Genomic DNA, 13,239 nt, shown 5'->3' on the forward strand with positions numbered 1-13,239 from the left:
GTCAATCTCTTTCTATGACCCTCTCAGCCCAGAGAATGACAATGAACATAGGGGCCATGGCTCTGGGTTCGAATTCAGACTTTGCCCAGTAGCTTCTGTGTGACCACATGAACTCTCCCAGCCTATTTCCCAATTTGCGACATGGCCATAAAGCACAACTTTAGAGTCTCTGTACACCTAGATCTCAGCCCAGAGCAGGTGCTTGCACACATAGGCCCTCACAGTCCATTTGGGCAGCAAAAGGAGAGCTGGACACTAGCCAGACCAAGGGGACAGGCGTCCTCTCTATTGGTAGGGAGGGGTAAGGGCGCCACCGTGTGGCCAAGGCATGGAGAGGTGCCTGGCAACCAGCCCCTCATGAATGGTGTCAGATCTCCCCACTTTTCCCCTTCACCTCAAGGTCCCCCCAACCAGGTTCACCACCTTTCAGCCCTCCTGGCACCTCCTGGCACCGCATTACTGGTGCGGGTACTTTTATTGGCGGATTCCGCCACCCCTGGGTCTGGCTTGTCTCTGTCCTGCTCTAATGGCAGCAGCAAGGGAGCAGCTGAACTCACCTCATCAGAGGCCAAAGAACCCTGGGGCGGCAGGAGCTCTATTCAGGGGATGTGGCCTGCAGGGTGAGCACAGGAGGCTCCCAGCTACACTGCCTGGAGCCTTTTGCCTCCGAACAAAGGGACAACGGGGCTGGTGGCACCTGCACACCTAGCCTTCCTGCCAGGGAGTCACTCAGGTCCACAGGCCGGAGCCCCAGGTGCTATAATGCCTGCCCAGCTCCAACCAGCTTCCTAAACTGCAAAACCCACACGGAACACCTACACAGTTGTCGCTTCTATGCCAGACCACTTTCTAAACGACAAAGGAGAGAGAGAACGTGCAGAGAAGATTGGAGAGTGAACTGAAGGAACTCTCCCAGATGGGGGGTCGGCGGGGCCACGAGTGTCATTGTTTACATCCCTCTGCCTCTAGAAGGCAGCGGAAGATCTATCCATGGACTTTGGTCTGCCTGCAAGGTCGCCTTCGAACAAAGAACAGGGCCTCACCACACTCACCTGGCCCCCCTACCGGGGCCACTCCAGCTCAGTGGCCAGTGCCCCACACCTTTGGCTCCCACCAGCTTCCCCAAACCAGCGGGCACATGCTGGCCAAACAGCGGCCGCGTCTACATCAGGCCACTTTATCGAGACTGGGAGAGACAGCTACTTTGTCTAATTGATATTTTTTAAAAATCACATAGAAAGCAAACAAAATAAATGACAGAATATCTCTAAACTGAAGGAACAAGAAAAATCTCCAGAAAAAGGTAAATAATTTAATAATTTGCCTGATAAGGAATTCAAAGGAGATGCCCTAGGGCAGTGATGGTGAACCTTTTGAGCTCCGCGTGTCAGCATTTTGAAAAAGCCTAACTTAACTCTGGTGCCATGTCACATATAGAAATTTTTTGATATTTGCAAACATAGTAAAACAAAGATTTGTATTTTTGATATGTATTTTATATATTTAAATGCCATTTAACAAGAAAAATCAACCAAAAAAATGAGTTCACGTGTCACCTCTGACACGCGTGTCATAGGTTCCCCATCACTGGCCTAGGCAGTGGTTCTCAACCTTCTGGCCCTTTAAATACAGTTCCTCATGTTGTGACCCAACCATAAAATTATTTTCGTTGCTACTTCATCACTGTGATGTTGCTACTGTTATGAATCGTCATGTAAATATCTGATATGCAGGATGGTCTTAGGCGACCCCTGTGAAAGGGTCGTTCGACCGCCAAAGAAGTCGGGACCCACAGGTTGAGAACCGCTGCCCTAGATGGACAGGGCTGGCTTAAAACCTTTCACTAAAGAAGTTATAGAGGGAGGACTGGAATGAAAGGAAGGCTTTTCACTTTCTACCTTCTATGTTGCTTAGGGAATTTATTAAACCACGTGCATATTTTTTTTTAAACTTAAAAAGAAACAATTGAATGTTTTTTAAAAGTAAAATAGCAGATGCTCCCTAAAAAAGAAGAAGAAAAAGAAGAAGAAGAAGGAGGAGGAGGAGGAGGAGAAGGAGGAGGAGGAGGAGGAGGAGGAGAAGTTACAGGCCTGGGCTTGACTACTCATCATGACCTGCCCACTTAGGAATTTATAATCAGGTCTCCCTATGAGGTTACTTTCCATAGAACCCCCTTCCCCCTCCATAGTTCATAATTAAATTTGGTTTTCTCCTGTTAACCTGTTTTATGCCAATTTGATTTGACCAGCCAAAGAGCCTAGAAGAGTAGGAGGAAAATGTTTCTGCCCCTTAATTTGAAATATTGAAAAGATGCACAGAATATAAGTTTGTGATATTCATGCATTCTTTCAACAAATACATACTGAGAACCTCTTAGGAACCAAGTATATAACAGACCAGAGTGATGTTCAAGTAGTATGAGGCACTGACACAAAGAAATGTGACATAATTATTAAAATACTAACTAGAAATACAGGAAAGTGCTCATGAAACAAGGTAAAGTAGAGCACACAATTTTATAGAGACTATGTAAAACAATGTACAAATTGTAAATTATAATAAGTCCACTAAAAAAAAGATTTCAAAAGAGTGGTCATAAGGATGCTTTCCAAACTTGAGTAAAATAGAGGAACTTATGGAGAACTTCAACAAAGAATTAGAAAGTATAAGAAAGAGCCCAAGCAAACCTAAAGAATACAATAACTTGCCCTAACCGGTTTGGCTCAGTGGATAGACCGTCGGCCTGCGGACTGAAGGGTTCCAGGTTCGATTCCAGTCAAGGGCATGTACCTTGTTTGTGGGCACATCCCCAGTAGGGAGTGTGCAGGAGGCAGCTGATCGATGTTTCTCTCTCATCAATGTTTCTACTCTCTATCCCCCTCCTTTCCTCTCTGTAAAAAAAAAAAAAATTATATATATACACAGAGTGGCCAGATTATTATGACCACCCCATCAGTACTTCGTTGGGCCACCTTTTGCCATCAGGACTGCGGTGATTCTTCTTGGCATTGACTCCATGAGATGCTGAAAAGTGATGCGAGGAATCTGACACCATGCCTGATGAATAGCACTGTCCAGTTCTGTGAGATTTGATGGTTGTGGAACCAGCTGCCTGATGGCTCTTTTAACTTTGTCCCACAAATGCTCAATTGGATTGAGATCTGGTGATTGTGGGGGCCACCTAAGCAAGGTAAAGTCTCCCTCATGTTCTTGAAACCACTCCTGCACAATATGAGCACCGTGGCATGGCGCATTGTCTTGTTGGATGAAGCCATCTCCATTGGGATACGCCATCAACATAATAGGATGAACTTGATCAGCAATGATACTTAGGTATGTTGTGCTATTCAGACATTTATAATGGTCTGGCCCTCTAGCAACTTCAGCATGAAATTACAGCTAATTTGCCTACAAACGTCAGGTGGTCATAATAATCTGGCCACTCAGCATATATGAGTGAAATGAAAACCACATTAGCAGGAATTAACAGCAGATTAGCTAACACAGAAGAATGGCTCAGTGGCCTGGAAGACAGACTAGTGGAAAACAACCATTCAGAACAGAAGAAAAATAATTGAAAAACACAAGGATAGTTTAAGGGACTTCTGGGATAGCCTCAAGCACTCTGACATTCACATTATAGAGATCCCAAAAGGAGAAGAAAGAAAGAAAACAATGAGACTTTACTTAAAGATATAACGGCTGGGCCAGGGCCAGGTAGCTTAAATGGTTAGAGTGTCTTCCGGATATGCCAAGGTTGCGGGTTCGATCTCTGGTCTGCAGGGCACATACAAGAATCAACCAATGAATGCATGGATAATAAATAAGAGGAACAACAATCAATGTATTTCTCTCTAATAATTTTTTTAAAGGAAATAATGGCTGAAAACTTTCTTAACCTGGGAAAGGAAGCAGATATCATGGTGCAGGAAGCACAGAGAGTTCCAAACAAGATGAATCCAAAGAGACCCCACTAAGACATGTTGTAGTTAAAATGGGAAAAGTTAAAGATAAAGAGACTATTTTCAAGGCAGCAAGAGGGGGAAAAAAAGAATTACATACAAAGGAAGTCCCATAAGGCTATCAGCTGATTTCTCACAAAAATAAATTCAAAATGGATTAAAGACTAAAATGTACAACCCCAAATCATAAAACTAGAAGACATAGGCAGTAAACTCTTTTACATCACTCTTATCAATATCTTTTTGGATATGTCCCCCCAGGTAAGAAAAACAAAAGAAAAAATAAACACGGTGCTACAGCAAGCTAAAAAGTGTTGCAGCCCTAGCCGGTTTGGCTCAGTGAACGGTGGCCCGTGGAGTGAACGGTCCCGGGTTCAATTCTGGTCAAGGCATGTACCGTGGTTGCAGGTTCCCTAGCCCTGGTCGGGGTGCATGCAGGAGGCAACCAATCAAAGTGTCTCTCTCACAGCGATGTTTCTCTCTGTCTCTCCCTCTCACTTCCACTCTTTCTAAAAATCAATGGGAAAATAACCTCGAATGAGAATTAACAAAACAAAACAAAAACAAGTTTTGCACAGCAAAGGAAACCATCAACAACAAAAAAAGACAACTTACTGAATGGAAGAAGATAGTTGAAAATGATTTATCTGATAAGGGGTTAATATTCAAAATATGTAAAGAACTCACATAACTCAACATCATAAAACAAACAATCCAATTAAAAATTTGGCAGAAGACCTAAATAATGATTTCTCCAGAAAGGACATACAGATGGCCAACGAACATAGGAAGATGCTCAGCGTCACTAATCATCAATGTGAATCAAAACCAAAATAAGAGCCCTGGCCAGTGTGGTTCAGTGGTTAGAATGTTGGCCTGCACAAGGGAAGGTCTCAGGTTCTATTTCTAGTCAAGGGCACATACCTGGGTTGCAGGTTCCATCTCTGCCTGCCCCCATCCCCCTATTGGGGTGAGTGTGGGAGGCAACCAATAGGTGTGTCTCTCTCACATTGATGTTTCTCTCTCTCTCCCCACCCCCTTCTCCACCCCCACCTTCCTCTTTTCCACTCTCTCTAAAAGAATCAATGGAGCTCTGGCCGGTTTGTCTAGGTGGATAGAGCGCTGGCCTGCGGATTGAAGGGTCCCAGGTTCAATTCCAGTCAAGGGGCAGCCAATCAGTGATTCTCTCTCATCATTGATGTTTCTATCTCTCTCTCCTTGTCCCTTCCTCCCTGAAATCAATAGAAATATTTTTAATAAAAAATAAAAGAATCAGTGGGAAAATATCCTCACTCCTCGGGTGAAGATTAAAAAAACCCCAAACAACACAATGAGATACCACCTCATACCTGTCAGAATGGCTCCCATCAATAAATCAACAAACAGGCCCTGGCCAGTGTGGTTCAGTTGGTTGGAGAGTTGCCCCATGCCCCCGAAGGTCACAGGTTTGATTCCCAGGGGCGCATATGGGAGGCAATCAATCCATGTTTTTCTCTCACATTGATGTTTCTCTCTCTCTCCCCCTTTCCTGCCTCTCTAAAATCAATTCAAGAAAGTGGTTGTAACAGGATTTTTAAAAAATAATAATAAATCACAAACAGCAAGTGTTGGTGAGGTGTGGAGAAAAGGGAATCCTCGGGCACTGTGGGTGGGATTGTAAACTGATATAGCCACTATAGAAAACAGGATGGAATTTCCTCAAATTACAAATAGAGCTGCCAGGTGGCCCCGCATTCTGGATATTTAGCTGAAGACATTTACATCGCTGTGTTCATTGCAGCATTATCTACAATAGCCAAATATGAAACAACCTAAGCGTCCATCGATAGACAAACGTATGAAGAAAACGGGATGCATAGACAATGGAACATTACTCAGCCACGAGAGAGAATGAACTCTTGTTATTTGCAACAGCATGGATGGACCTAGTCCGAGAGGGTATTATGCTAAGTTAAACAAGTCAGACAGAGAAAGACAAGTACCATATAGTTTCACGTATATGTGGAATCTTAAAACGAATGAATAAACAAAATAGAAAGAGAAACAAATGAGAATAAAGTCTGACGGGATGCAGGAGTGAATGGCTTTATTGCTCCGGGTCACCCTGCCCCTCAGGGGCTCCTCCGGAGCCCGCGCCTCCGTCCATAACGCTATCGATCCAGGCCGCGTAGCTCCCCACCCGGGTGTAGATGCCTGGCTTCTTGCGGTTGCCACACACGCGGGATCCTGAGGTGACCACGCCTTCGGCCACGCCGTTGCACACCAGAGGGCCCCCAGAGTCACCCTATGTGAGAAAGGGCCGTGAGGGGGTGTTTATCGCCCCCCCCACCAACCCAAGAGTCCCCACGCTCTCCAGTGTCACGCGGGAGCTCGACCCCTGCAATTCCCGCTCCTCCCTCCAGCCCAAACCTGACTCCCGGCCCCCGCCCCCCGTGTGTCAATCTCCCCAGGCCCCACCCACCACCGCAGGCCCCACCCACTAAGTCCCTGCGCTCCAAACCCCACACTCCAATGCCCCGCCCTCCCCCAGCCCCACCCCTCCTATGGGCCCACCTCCCGGAGGCCCCGCCCTATTGCCCTCACCCTCACGGTCGCCCCTCTGCAGCTGGCCCTGGTCCACCCGGCCCCGCCCCGCCCCGCCCCGCACCTTGCAGCTGTCCCGGCGGTGGCTCTCGGCGCACATCATGCGCTCAGTGATGGTGCCGTCGTGGTATATGCGCTGGTTGCAGGTGGCTCGGTCCATCACGGGCAGGACCACGTATTGCAGGCGGTCGGGCCGGCGGCCCGTGTGGCTCACTATGCCCCAGCCGGCCACGTCGCAACGCGTGCCAGCGGCCACCTCGCGGTCCTCGTGCTGCCAGGGCAGGAGCGTCACGGCGGGGCCCAGAGTGGCGTTCTCAGACAGCTGCGGGCGGGGTGAGGCGGGTGTCAGGGCTGCAGGGAGAGTTTGCAGCAGGAGGGACTGTGGCTAGACTCTGTGGGACCGGCAGGGGGAGGTGGGCATCAGGGTTGGGGGTCGCGTGCAGCCAGGCTTGGCCGACCTGCAGCAGAAGGAGGTCGTGGTCGATGGTTTCCGGCCGGCTGCCCGGGTGGAGCACTGCTCGGGACACATTATACCGGCGCTTGGAGAGTTCAGGTTGCGACAGGGAGTGCGCGCCTAGGAGCACCGTCACTGTCTCATTGGGCCTGGAGCTGCGGCAGGGGTCCATGTCAGATCTACGTCCCCACCCCCAACCCCAGTCACATCCCCGGCTCCGTGTCCCCCCCCCACCGCCGCCACCACCACTCACACGTCCTCCAGACAGTGCGCTGCGCTCAGCACCCACTGCTCAGCCACCAGGAAGCCGCCGCACACGTGCGTGCCGTTCACCTGCACCGACGCCATGTAGGGCCGCTCGTGGGGCTTGGCCTCGCTGCCGCCCAGGATCCGGCCCCGGGGCTGTGCCGCTGGGTGCAGGCAGGTGGGCGTGAGGACCCCACGGGTGACGGCAGCCCAGCCCTCAGAGGCCCCCTCAGGCCACCCCAGCCCCCCTCAGACCTGGCATTTCATCATTGGAGCCCCCACCCCAGGGTCATAAATTCAGCTGCCTGGGGGAACAATAAATAGGGAGTAGCAGGGTCCGGGGCAAATTCCATTCTATATACGGAGCCTAACAGTTTTGATTTAAACATAAGAAAAGTGGGGTAGACCCAATCAACACTCCTGGCAGCCACTGAACACGCAGGCTGCGCGTTCTGACTGCCGGGAAAGCTTGCATTTCAGACCCAAGTTTTGAGAATCCCCAGACTTCCAGAGCCTTCCATTCACCTGGGCGCTGCCCCCTTTCTGCCTATCTAGTGGGGCTGGGGGACAGTCCTTTCTGCGTGATGGAGGGGGCCCCATGGCTGACCACCCCGCAGGCTGGTGCCCCCCTGCTGTCAGCCCAGTCCCGGTCCACTCTCACCACACAGGGCCACTCCCAGAAGGATCAGAGCCGCCAGGCGCACGGAGAGGTCTGCCATGGTGCTGCTGTGGCCTCCACACTGACCAAGGCGGGGCCCTGGGACACTCTTATGAGAGGGGAGGCAGGGCGGCTCCCACTGGCCCTATCTGCCCAATGGCAGTGGCCCAGCTGGGTCAGGGGAGCCCGCCAGTCTGCTTCCGCCCGCCTCGTCTGCTGGACTTTGCACCATGAGGGCTGCCTCCTGCCTCTGGGTACCTAGCCCAGAGCGGACCCTGGTGTGGGGAGCAACCCCTCGGGATGCAGGAGCAGAGCTGAGGGATGGAGCCCCCGAAGCCCCCCAGCCAAGTCCCCCACAGTGTCCTTCCAGCCCTCAAGTTTCGCAACAGCCGCTGAAGGCCACAGCGTGTAAACAACCCATTTCCTCGTGTTTTTCTTTTCTTTTTTCTGCACCTCCCTCCTTTGTCTTCCTTCTCCAACTTGGAGAGGCAACTGGGTGGGGGAGGAAATAGGGTCACCCTACCGTTGTCGCCATTGCTGTGCCTCTGGGTCCTGACACCCCAACCAGTGGAATGTTGGAAAGGTGCTGTGTAGGGGCAGCTGGAAAGACCATGCCTTCAACAAGGAAATTTTAATGGGAAACTCAGGTCTGCCTTCAGGTGTGCTCGACCCAGACGCCTTGAACAATGTCAGGTCTTTGCCGCTAGTTTCCCCCTTCCTCCTGGTGGCTTCTTTCCTCACCAGGATCCCCTGTTGTGGCCCCAGGAACCCCAGAGTCAGCCCAGTGGCTCAGTGGGCTCCTGCTCCAATTCCCCATGACACCGATGTCTGCAGGCTGCCTCTGCTTGGCTGAGCTTGGATCACAGGCCCCTCCCAGGTTCTGAAGAGAAGAAAGGTGGCGGCAGGTGCTGGGACCAGAGGGGTGGGGCAGACCTTGAATATCCCCAGTGGGAACAGTGCACAATACTTTCCCCTCCTTTTTTTTTTTTAATCTCCTCACAGCAGATTATTTCATACGTATACAAAAGAATATACAATAACAAATGGGATCTGTTAGATCCTAACAGTTTCCTTATTAAAATCAGAAGTTCTGAATGAATGCCCATGAGGAGATGGGAGTCCGGATTATGTAAGAATGTTCAAAATTGCAACAAAATTTGGAGATGACCTAGGAAGATGGTGTGGTTCCATAAACAACCCTGAACATCTCCAGATGTCGTGTGGACAAGGGGAGGCCGCCTGGGTATAGTGTTAAGTGGTAAAAGCAGGGGAGCTAGGCACCTTCCTGAGCAGCTGGCACCTGGGGGCGGCTGGGTAAGGGGAGCGCCTGCCGGCAGAGCAAACAACCGAGGCAGAGACCCCGAGGGGAGCCCAGGGGCTGAGCTCCAGAGGGAGGGCGTTTGGGACCAGGGGACAGAGAGGGAAAGATTTATCCCAAACTCATGGTGTGTGTGTGTGTTGGGGTGTGTGTGTGTTGGTGTGTGTGTGTGTTGGGGTGTGTGTGTGTGTGTGTTGGTATGAGTGTGTGTGTGTGTGTGTGTGTGTGTTGGGGTGTTACCTATTGTTACTCTGCTCATGTATTTGTTTGCTTGGGTGACTTTCTCCTCCCCCATCGTCAGACTCTAGGCTGCATGATGGCAGAGGCCATGTCTGCTGTGGTCCCCACCTGTGGCCCCAGAGGGCTCCTCATGGGACCAGGAAGACGAAAGAGGGTACAAGTCAGTTATGTCCCCCCCCCGCGCCCCCCCCCACCAGGGCAGCAACTCCCACCGAGGCTGGGGGATGCCTTGGGAATCTTCTGCTCTGTGCCTCCCCACTTGTCAGAGCAAAGGGCCGGGGAGTTGGGGGAGGGCTTGTCTCTGTCACCAGTGAAAGCCCAGGCCCTGGCTGCACCCTTCCCAGACAGCACGCACTCCTCCCCACAGGGCAGCAGAGGTTCAGAGGCAGCCGCCAAGTTGCCCAAAGTCAGAGCTGGGACTCGAACTCAGGCTCCTGAGAAGGGCTTTGCCGCTCTGCACCTCCACTTCTTCTCTGTAACACAGGGCACTGAGGGGACCCGCCGCAGGGGCCGGAGATGAGCCAGCACTTGGAAAGACTGAGGTTGATTCCTGCACCCGGTGAGCACTCAGCAAACACCTGCTACAGCGACTGTGTCATGGCCACTTGTAACTCTAACTTAATCATGTGTGCATGCGTTTTACAGGAGGGAAACCAGAAATGGCAAGTGGCATCCTTTTGTGCCAGGAGGGGAAGGAACTTCTGACCCCAATGCCCTGGTGTTGCTGCCACCTGGTGGCAGCATACTTGTGAGATGCCCCAAACACTCTCCTGATTACTTTTTCTTTTTAAATTCTTTATTGATTTATCCCCACATTACCCCCCATCTCCCCACTCATGCCCTCACCCCCCTGGTGTCTGTGTCCATTGGTTAGGCCTATATGCTTGCATATAAGTCCTTTGGTTGATCTCTCCCCCTTACCCCCACCCTCCCCTACCTTCCCTCTGAGGCAGTGGTTCTCAACCTTCCTAATGCCGCGACCCTTTAGTGCAGTTCCTCATGTTGTGGTGACCCCCAATTTCATTGTTACAAATTGAACATAATTAAAGCATCGTGATGAATCACAAAAACAATATGTAATTATATCTGTGTTTTCCGATGGTCTTAGGCGACCCCTGTGAAAGGGTCTTTCGACCCCCAAAAGGGTCGTGACCCACAGGTTGAGAACCGCTGCTCTGAGGTTTGCCGGTGTCTGATCGATGCTTCTGTCTCTGGATCTGTTCTCCTAACTACTTTCAATCTCCAATTGCACAACCAACAAACACCCAGACACATTCTACAAAACAGAGAAGGTTTTATTCTGCCAGATGCTGCATAGGCAGCATGGATGGGCTGGCCAGGGGCAGGCGAGGTGGGGTGGCTGGGGCAGCCCTTTCTAGCGGCTCCTACTTGCGGGGTCCCTGGGGTGGAGAGGAGGGCGGTCGCTGTGGCTGCGGATGATGGAGTTGATCCAGTTTGCATACTGCGCGACGGGGGCAAAGGCATCTGGGAAGAAGCCGGAGCCGCAGCTTCCTCTGATGAAGGAGTCGATCCCGTGGATCAGCCCGTTGCAGACCAGGGGCCCGCCGGAGTCCCCCTGTGCGGGGCCAGGTGAGGTTAGGGGGCTGGGCTCCCAGGGCCCCCCACCTGCCTCCCTTCGGGGTTGGGAAGTCCTCCTGGCATCTGGCTTGCAGTTCTGGCTGCTGTGGCCCGGGTAAGAGTGAGTGGGAGCTGAGGGGGGGGGCAGGTACTCACAAAGCAGATGCCCGCGCGGCGGCGGGGCACCAGGGTGCACACGTTCGTGGGGCGGCAGAGGGATGTCACCACGGTCACGTTGAGCTGCTGGAGGACTCTGGGTGGCGGCTGGTTTGTGCCCAGCCGACCCCATCCCATGGCCAGGCACTGTACCCCATTACCCACACCTTGGCCCTGCTCAGGCAGGCGGGCCACCTGCACGTTGGCGTTGATGGTGGCTGACCCGTTGAGCTGCAGTGGGCAAGACAGAGCATCAAAGGGTCACATGGGGCAGCGGGTGCCGACCCTCCCCGTCCTGGGCCTGTTTCCCCACCGGAGGCCCCGGACAGTTCTGGGATTTTATGGAGCAGCATGGCCGCCTGCCAGCATGGCCGCCTGCCAGAGGCTCCCCACCCTGAGCGTCCGTGTCCCCATTTGTGCAGGAGATGCAACCACAGTGGCTCAGGGTGAACTTGAACGTGTCTTGAGTGCAGTGAACAGTAGGTACCAAACTGGGGGCAACACCAACGACAACAAAGCCCTTGTCTGGAGCACGACCGAGAGTGACCGCAGCTCCGCAAGCCGTGGGGGAGGGACATTTCTCCCTCCAGCCTCCCCCAGTCTGAATGTGGGGAACTTTGCCCCATTTCACAGACAGGGACTGTCCCTGCCCTCGGCCACAGGGCACGAATCATCCCAACAGCCTGTCGATGGACAACTGCTCAGAGCACTCTGCATCCTCTTGTTCACGCGCTCAACGACCCTGCCAGGCGGGGCTGATCTCCCAGGTCACACAGGTGGAGACGGAGGCACAGAGATGACCTGCCCCGTGAGAGCCAGGTGTGGCCCCCGGCCTATCGCCCCGCCCCGCGCCTCAGGCCCCAGGCCTTTACACCCACGTGGGCATCCCTTCCCCGCCCCAGGCACCCCTTGGCTGCCCGGCTAGCCTCCCACCTGCAGAAGCACGATGTCATTCAGCAGCTGCTGGGCATCGAAGCCGTTTTCAAAGACTTGCTGGACGCTGAACAGCTGCCTGGTGGGCTCACGCCGGCCCAGGTTGTGCGCCCCCAGCACCACCTGCACTGTCTGGAAGTTTCTGCAGCAAAGTGGGTGCAGGAGGTGATTCGAGGTGGCTCTTGGGTTTGGGGGTGGGAGAGAAACCCCAGAGCTCAGCCGAGCCCAGGCCCAGGCCCACGGGGGGCCTCAGCACCCAGGACAGATCTTTGGGCTCCTGGGCTGAATGCCGGCGCTTCGGCCTGGTGCAGAAGGTGCATTAATGGGGGCGCCCTGGAGGGGCCCAGACCCTGGTCTCACTCCCCACCCCCTCCACCCCGACTCGCTTTGACAGACGTGGGAATGGAGGGAAGAGGGAAGGTATGCCCGGGAGTCACTCACATGCCATTCACACAGTGCGCGGCCGACATGACAAAGTTCGGGGCCACCAGGGTGCCGCCACAGAAGTGGCCTCCACGCCGCTGCAGGGACACCATGAAGGGCCACGCGTGGGGCTGCGCCCGCCGGCCACCCACGATCTCGGAGGCCAGCACGGGGCCTGGAGACAGTCAGGGGGAGCGTGGTGGTGAGTGTCATGGAGGAGCCCTACCCCACTGGGCCGGCTGGCCCTGGAACTCCCACCCAGAACCTCTGGGTCAGGACTCTTTCGTGCTTGTTGCCAGATGAGGAAACTGAGGTACGGAGAGGAAAGAGGGGCCAGCCACCGCCTCCTGCCAGGGCTCAGCTGGAACTGGGCTTCATTTGGCTTTGGAGTCCCCAGAGCCCGCCTGCTGACCCGCCCCCACTGGATTCCCTGGGCCCCTCACCACTCTGAACCACAGTCCCCTCCTCTGGAAATGGTCTCCTCACCCCAGCCACCCCTTCCCGTGAGGAGAAGGGCACCACTTAAGTCAAGGGCATAAGTGGAGAAGTAGGAATGGATGCCCAGGGACGGATGGATGGACAGGCGTGTGGCTCCACTCACCACCCAGCAGCACGGTCAGCAGGATGGAGGCCAGGGCAGGGCCGGAGGGTCTGCAGCTTTGGGTCATGGTTGAGCAGGGGCTCGGGT

At 53.3% G+C, this 13,239-nt stretch overlaps 2 protein-coding genes across 3 annotated transcripts; both read right to left on the reverse strand.

Moving 5' to 3' along the window:
- Positions 1-5,844: 5,844 nt before the first annotated feature.
- CFD (complement factor D) lies at positions 5,845-7,985 on the reverse strand. 2 transcript variants are annotated; one of them, XM_081092336.1, is made up of 5 exons: positions 7,907-7,984; positions 7,253-7,409; positions 7,004-7,154; positions 6,610-6,867; positions 5,845-6,246 (listed from the first exon to the last, which is right to left on the reverse strand). In XM_081092336.1, exons 1-5 carry the CDS (start codon positions 7,962-7,964, stop codon positions 6,049-6,051), a joined length of 822 nt encoding a protein of 273 aa, XP_080948462.1. In that variant the 5' UTR covers positions 7,965-7,984; the 3' UTR covers positions 5,845-6,048. The 2 variants fall into 2 exon arrangements, with proteins under 2 accessions (XP_080948462.1, XP_080948463.1); XM_081092337.1 differs by having other exon boundaries at positions 6,033-6,246; positions 7,004-7,148; positions 7,907-7,985.
- A 2,752-nt stretch (positions 7,986-10,737) lies between these two features.
- LOC308520136 (neutrophil elastase-like) lies at positions 10,738-13,239 on the reverse strand. The gene is made up of 5 exons (XM_081092679.1): positions 13,153-13,239; positions 12,570-12,726; positions 12,129-12,270; positions 11,196-11,426; positions 10,738-11,037 (listed from the first exon to the last, which is right to left on the reverse strand). The coding sequence occupies exons 1-5, from the start codon at positions 13,217-13,219 to the stop codon at positions 10,837-10,839; spliced, it is 798 nt and encodes a 265-aa protein (XP_080948805.1). The 5' UTR covers positions 13,220-13,239; the 3' UTR covers positions 10,738-10,836.

This window comes from Myotis nattereri, assembly GCF_964212035.1.
Source record: "Myotis nattereri genome assembly, chromosome: 5".
NCBI classification, from domain to species: domain Eukaryota; kingdom Metazoa; phylum Chordata; class Mammalia; order Chiroptera; family Vespertilionidae; genus Myotis; species Myotis nattereri.

What these genes read in the sequence shown, in the direction of transcription:
- CFD (XM_081092336.1), bottom strand. Translation starts at nt 7,964, where the DNA reads ATGGCAGACCTCTCCGTGCGCCTGGCGGCTCTGATCCTTCTGGGAGTG. An exon ending in TCTGGGAGTGGCCCTGTGTG is followed by an intron (nt 7,410 to 7,906) that starts GTGAGAGTGGAC and finishes GCCTGCACCCAG; the next exon opens with CGGCACAGCCCCGGGGCCGG. An exon ending in ACCGCCGGGACAGCTGCAAG is followed by an intron (nt 6,247 to 6,609) that starts GTGCGGGGCGGG and finishes TTTCTCACATAG; the next exon opens with GGTGACTCTGGGGGCCCTCT.
- LOC308520136 (XM_081092679.1), bottom strand. Translation starts at nt 13,219, where the DNA reads ATGACCCAAAGCTGCAGACCCTCCGGCCCTGCCCTGGCCTCCATCCTG. An exon ending in GCGCACTGTGTGAATGGCAT is followed by an intron (nt 12,271 to 12,569) that starts GTGAGTGACTCC and finishes ACTTTGCTGCAG; the next exon opens with AAACTTCCAGACAGTGCAGG. An exon ending in ATGACATCGTGCTTCTGCAG is followed by an intron (nt 11,427 to 12,128) that starts GTGGGAGGCTAG and finishes TGCCCACTGCAG; the next exon opens with CTCAACGGGTCAGCCACCAT.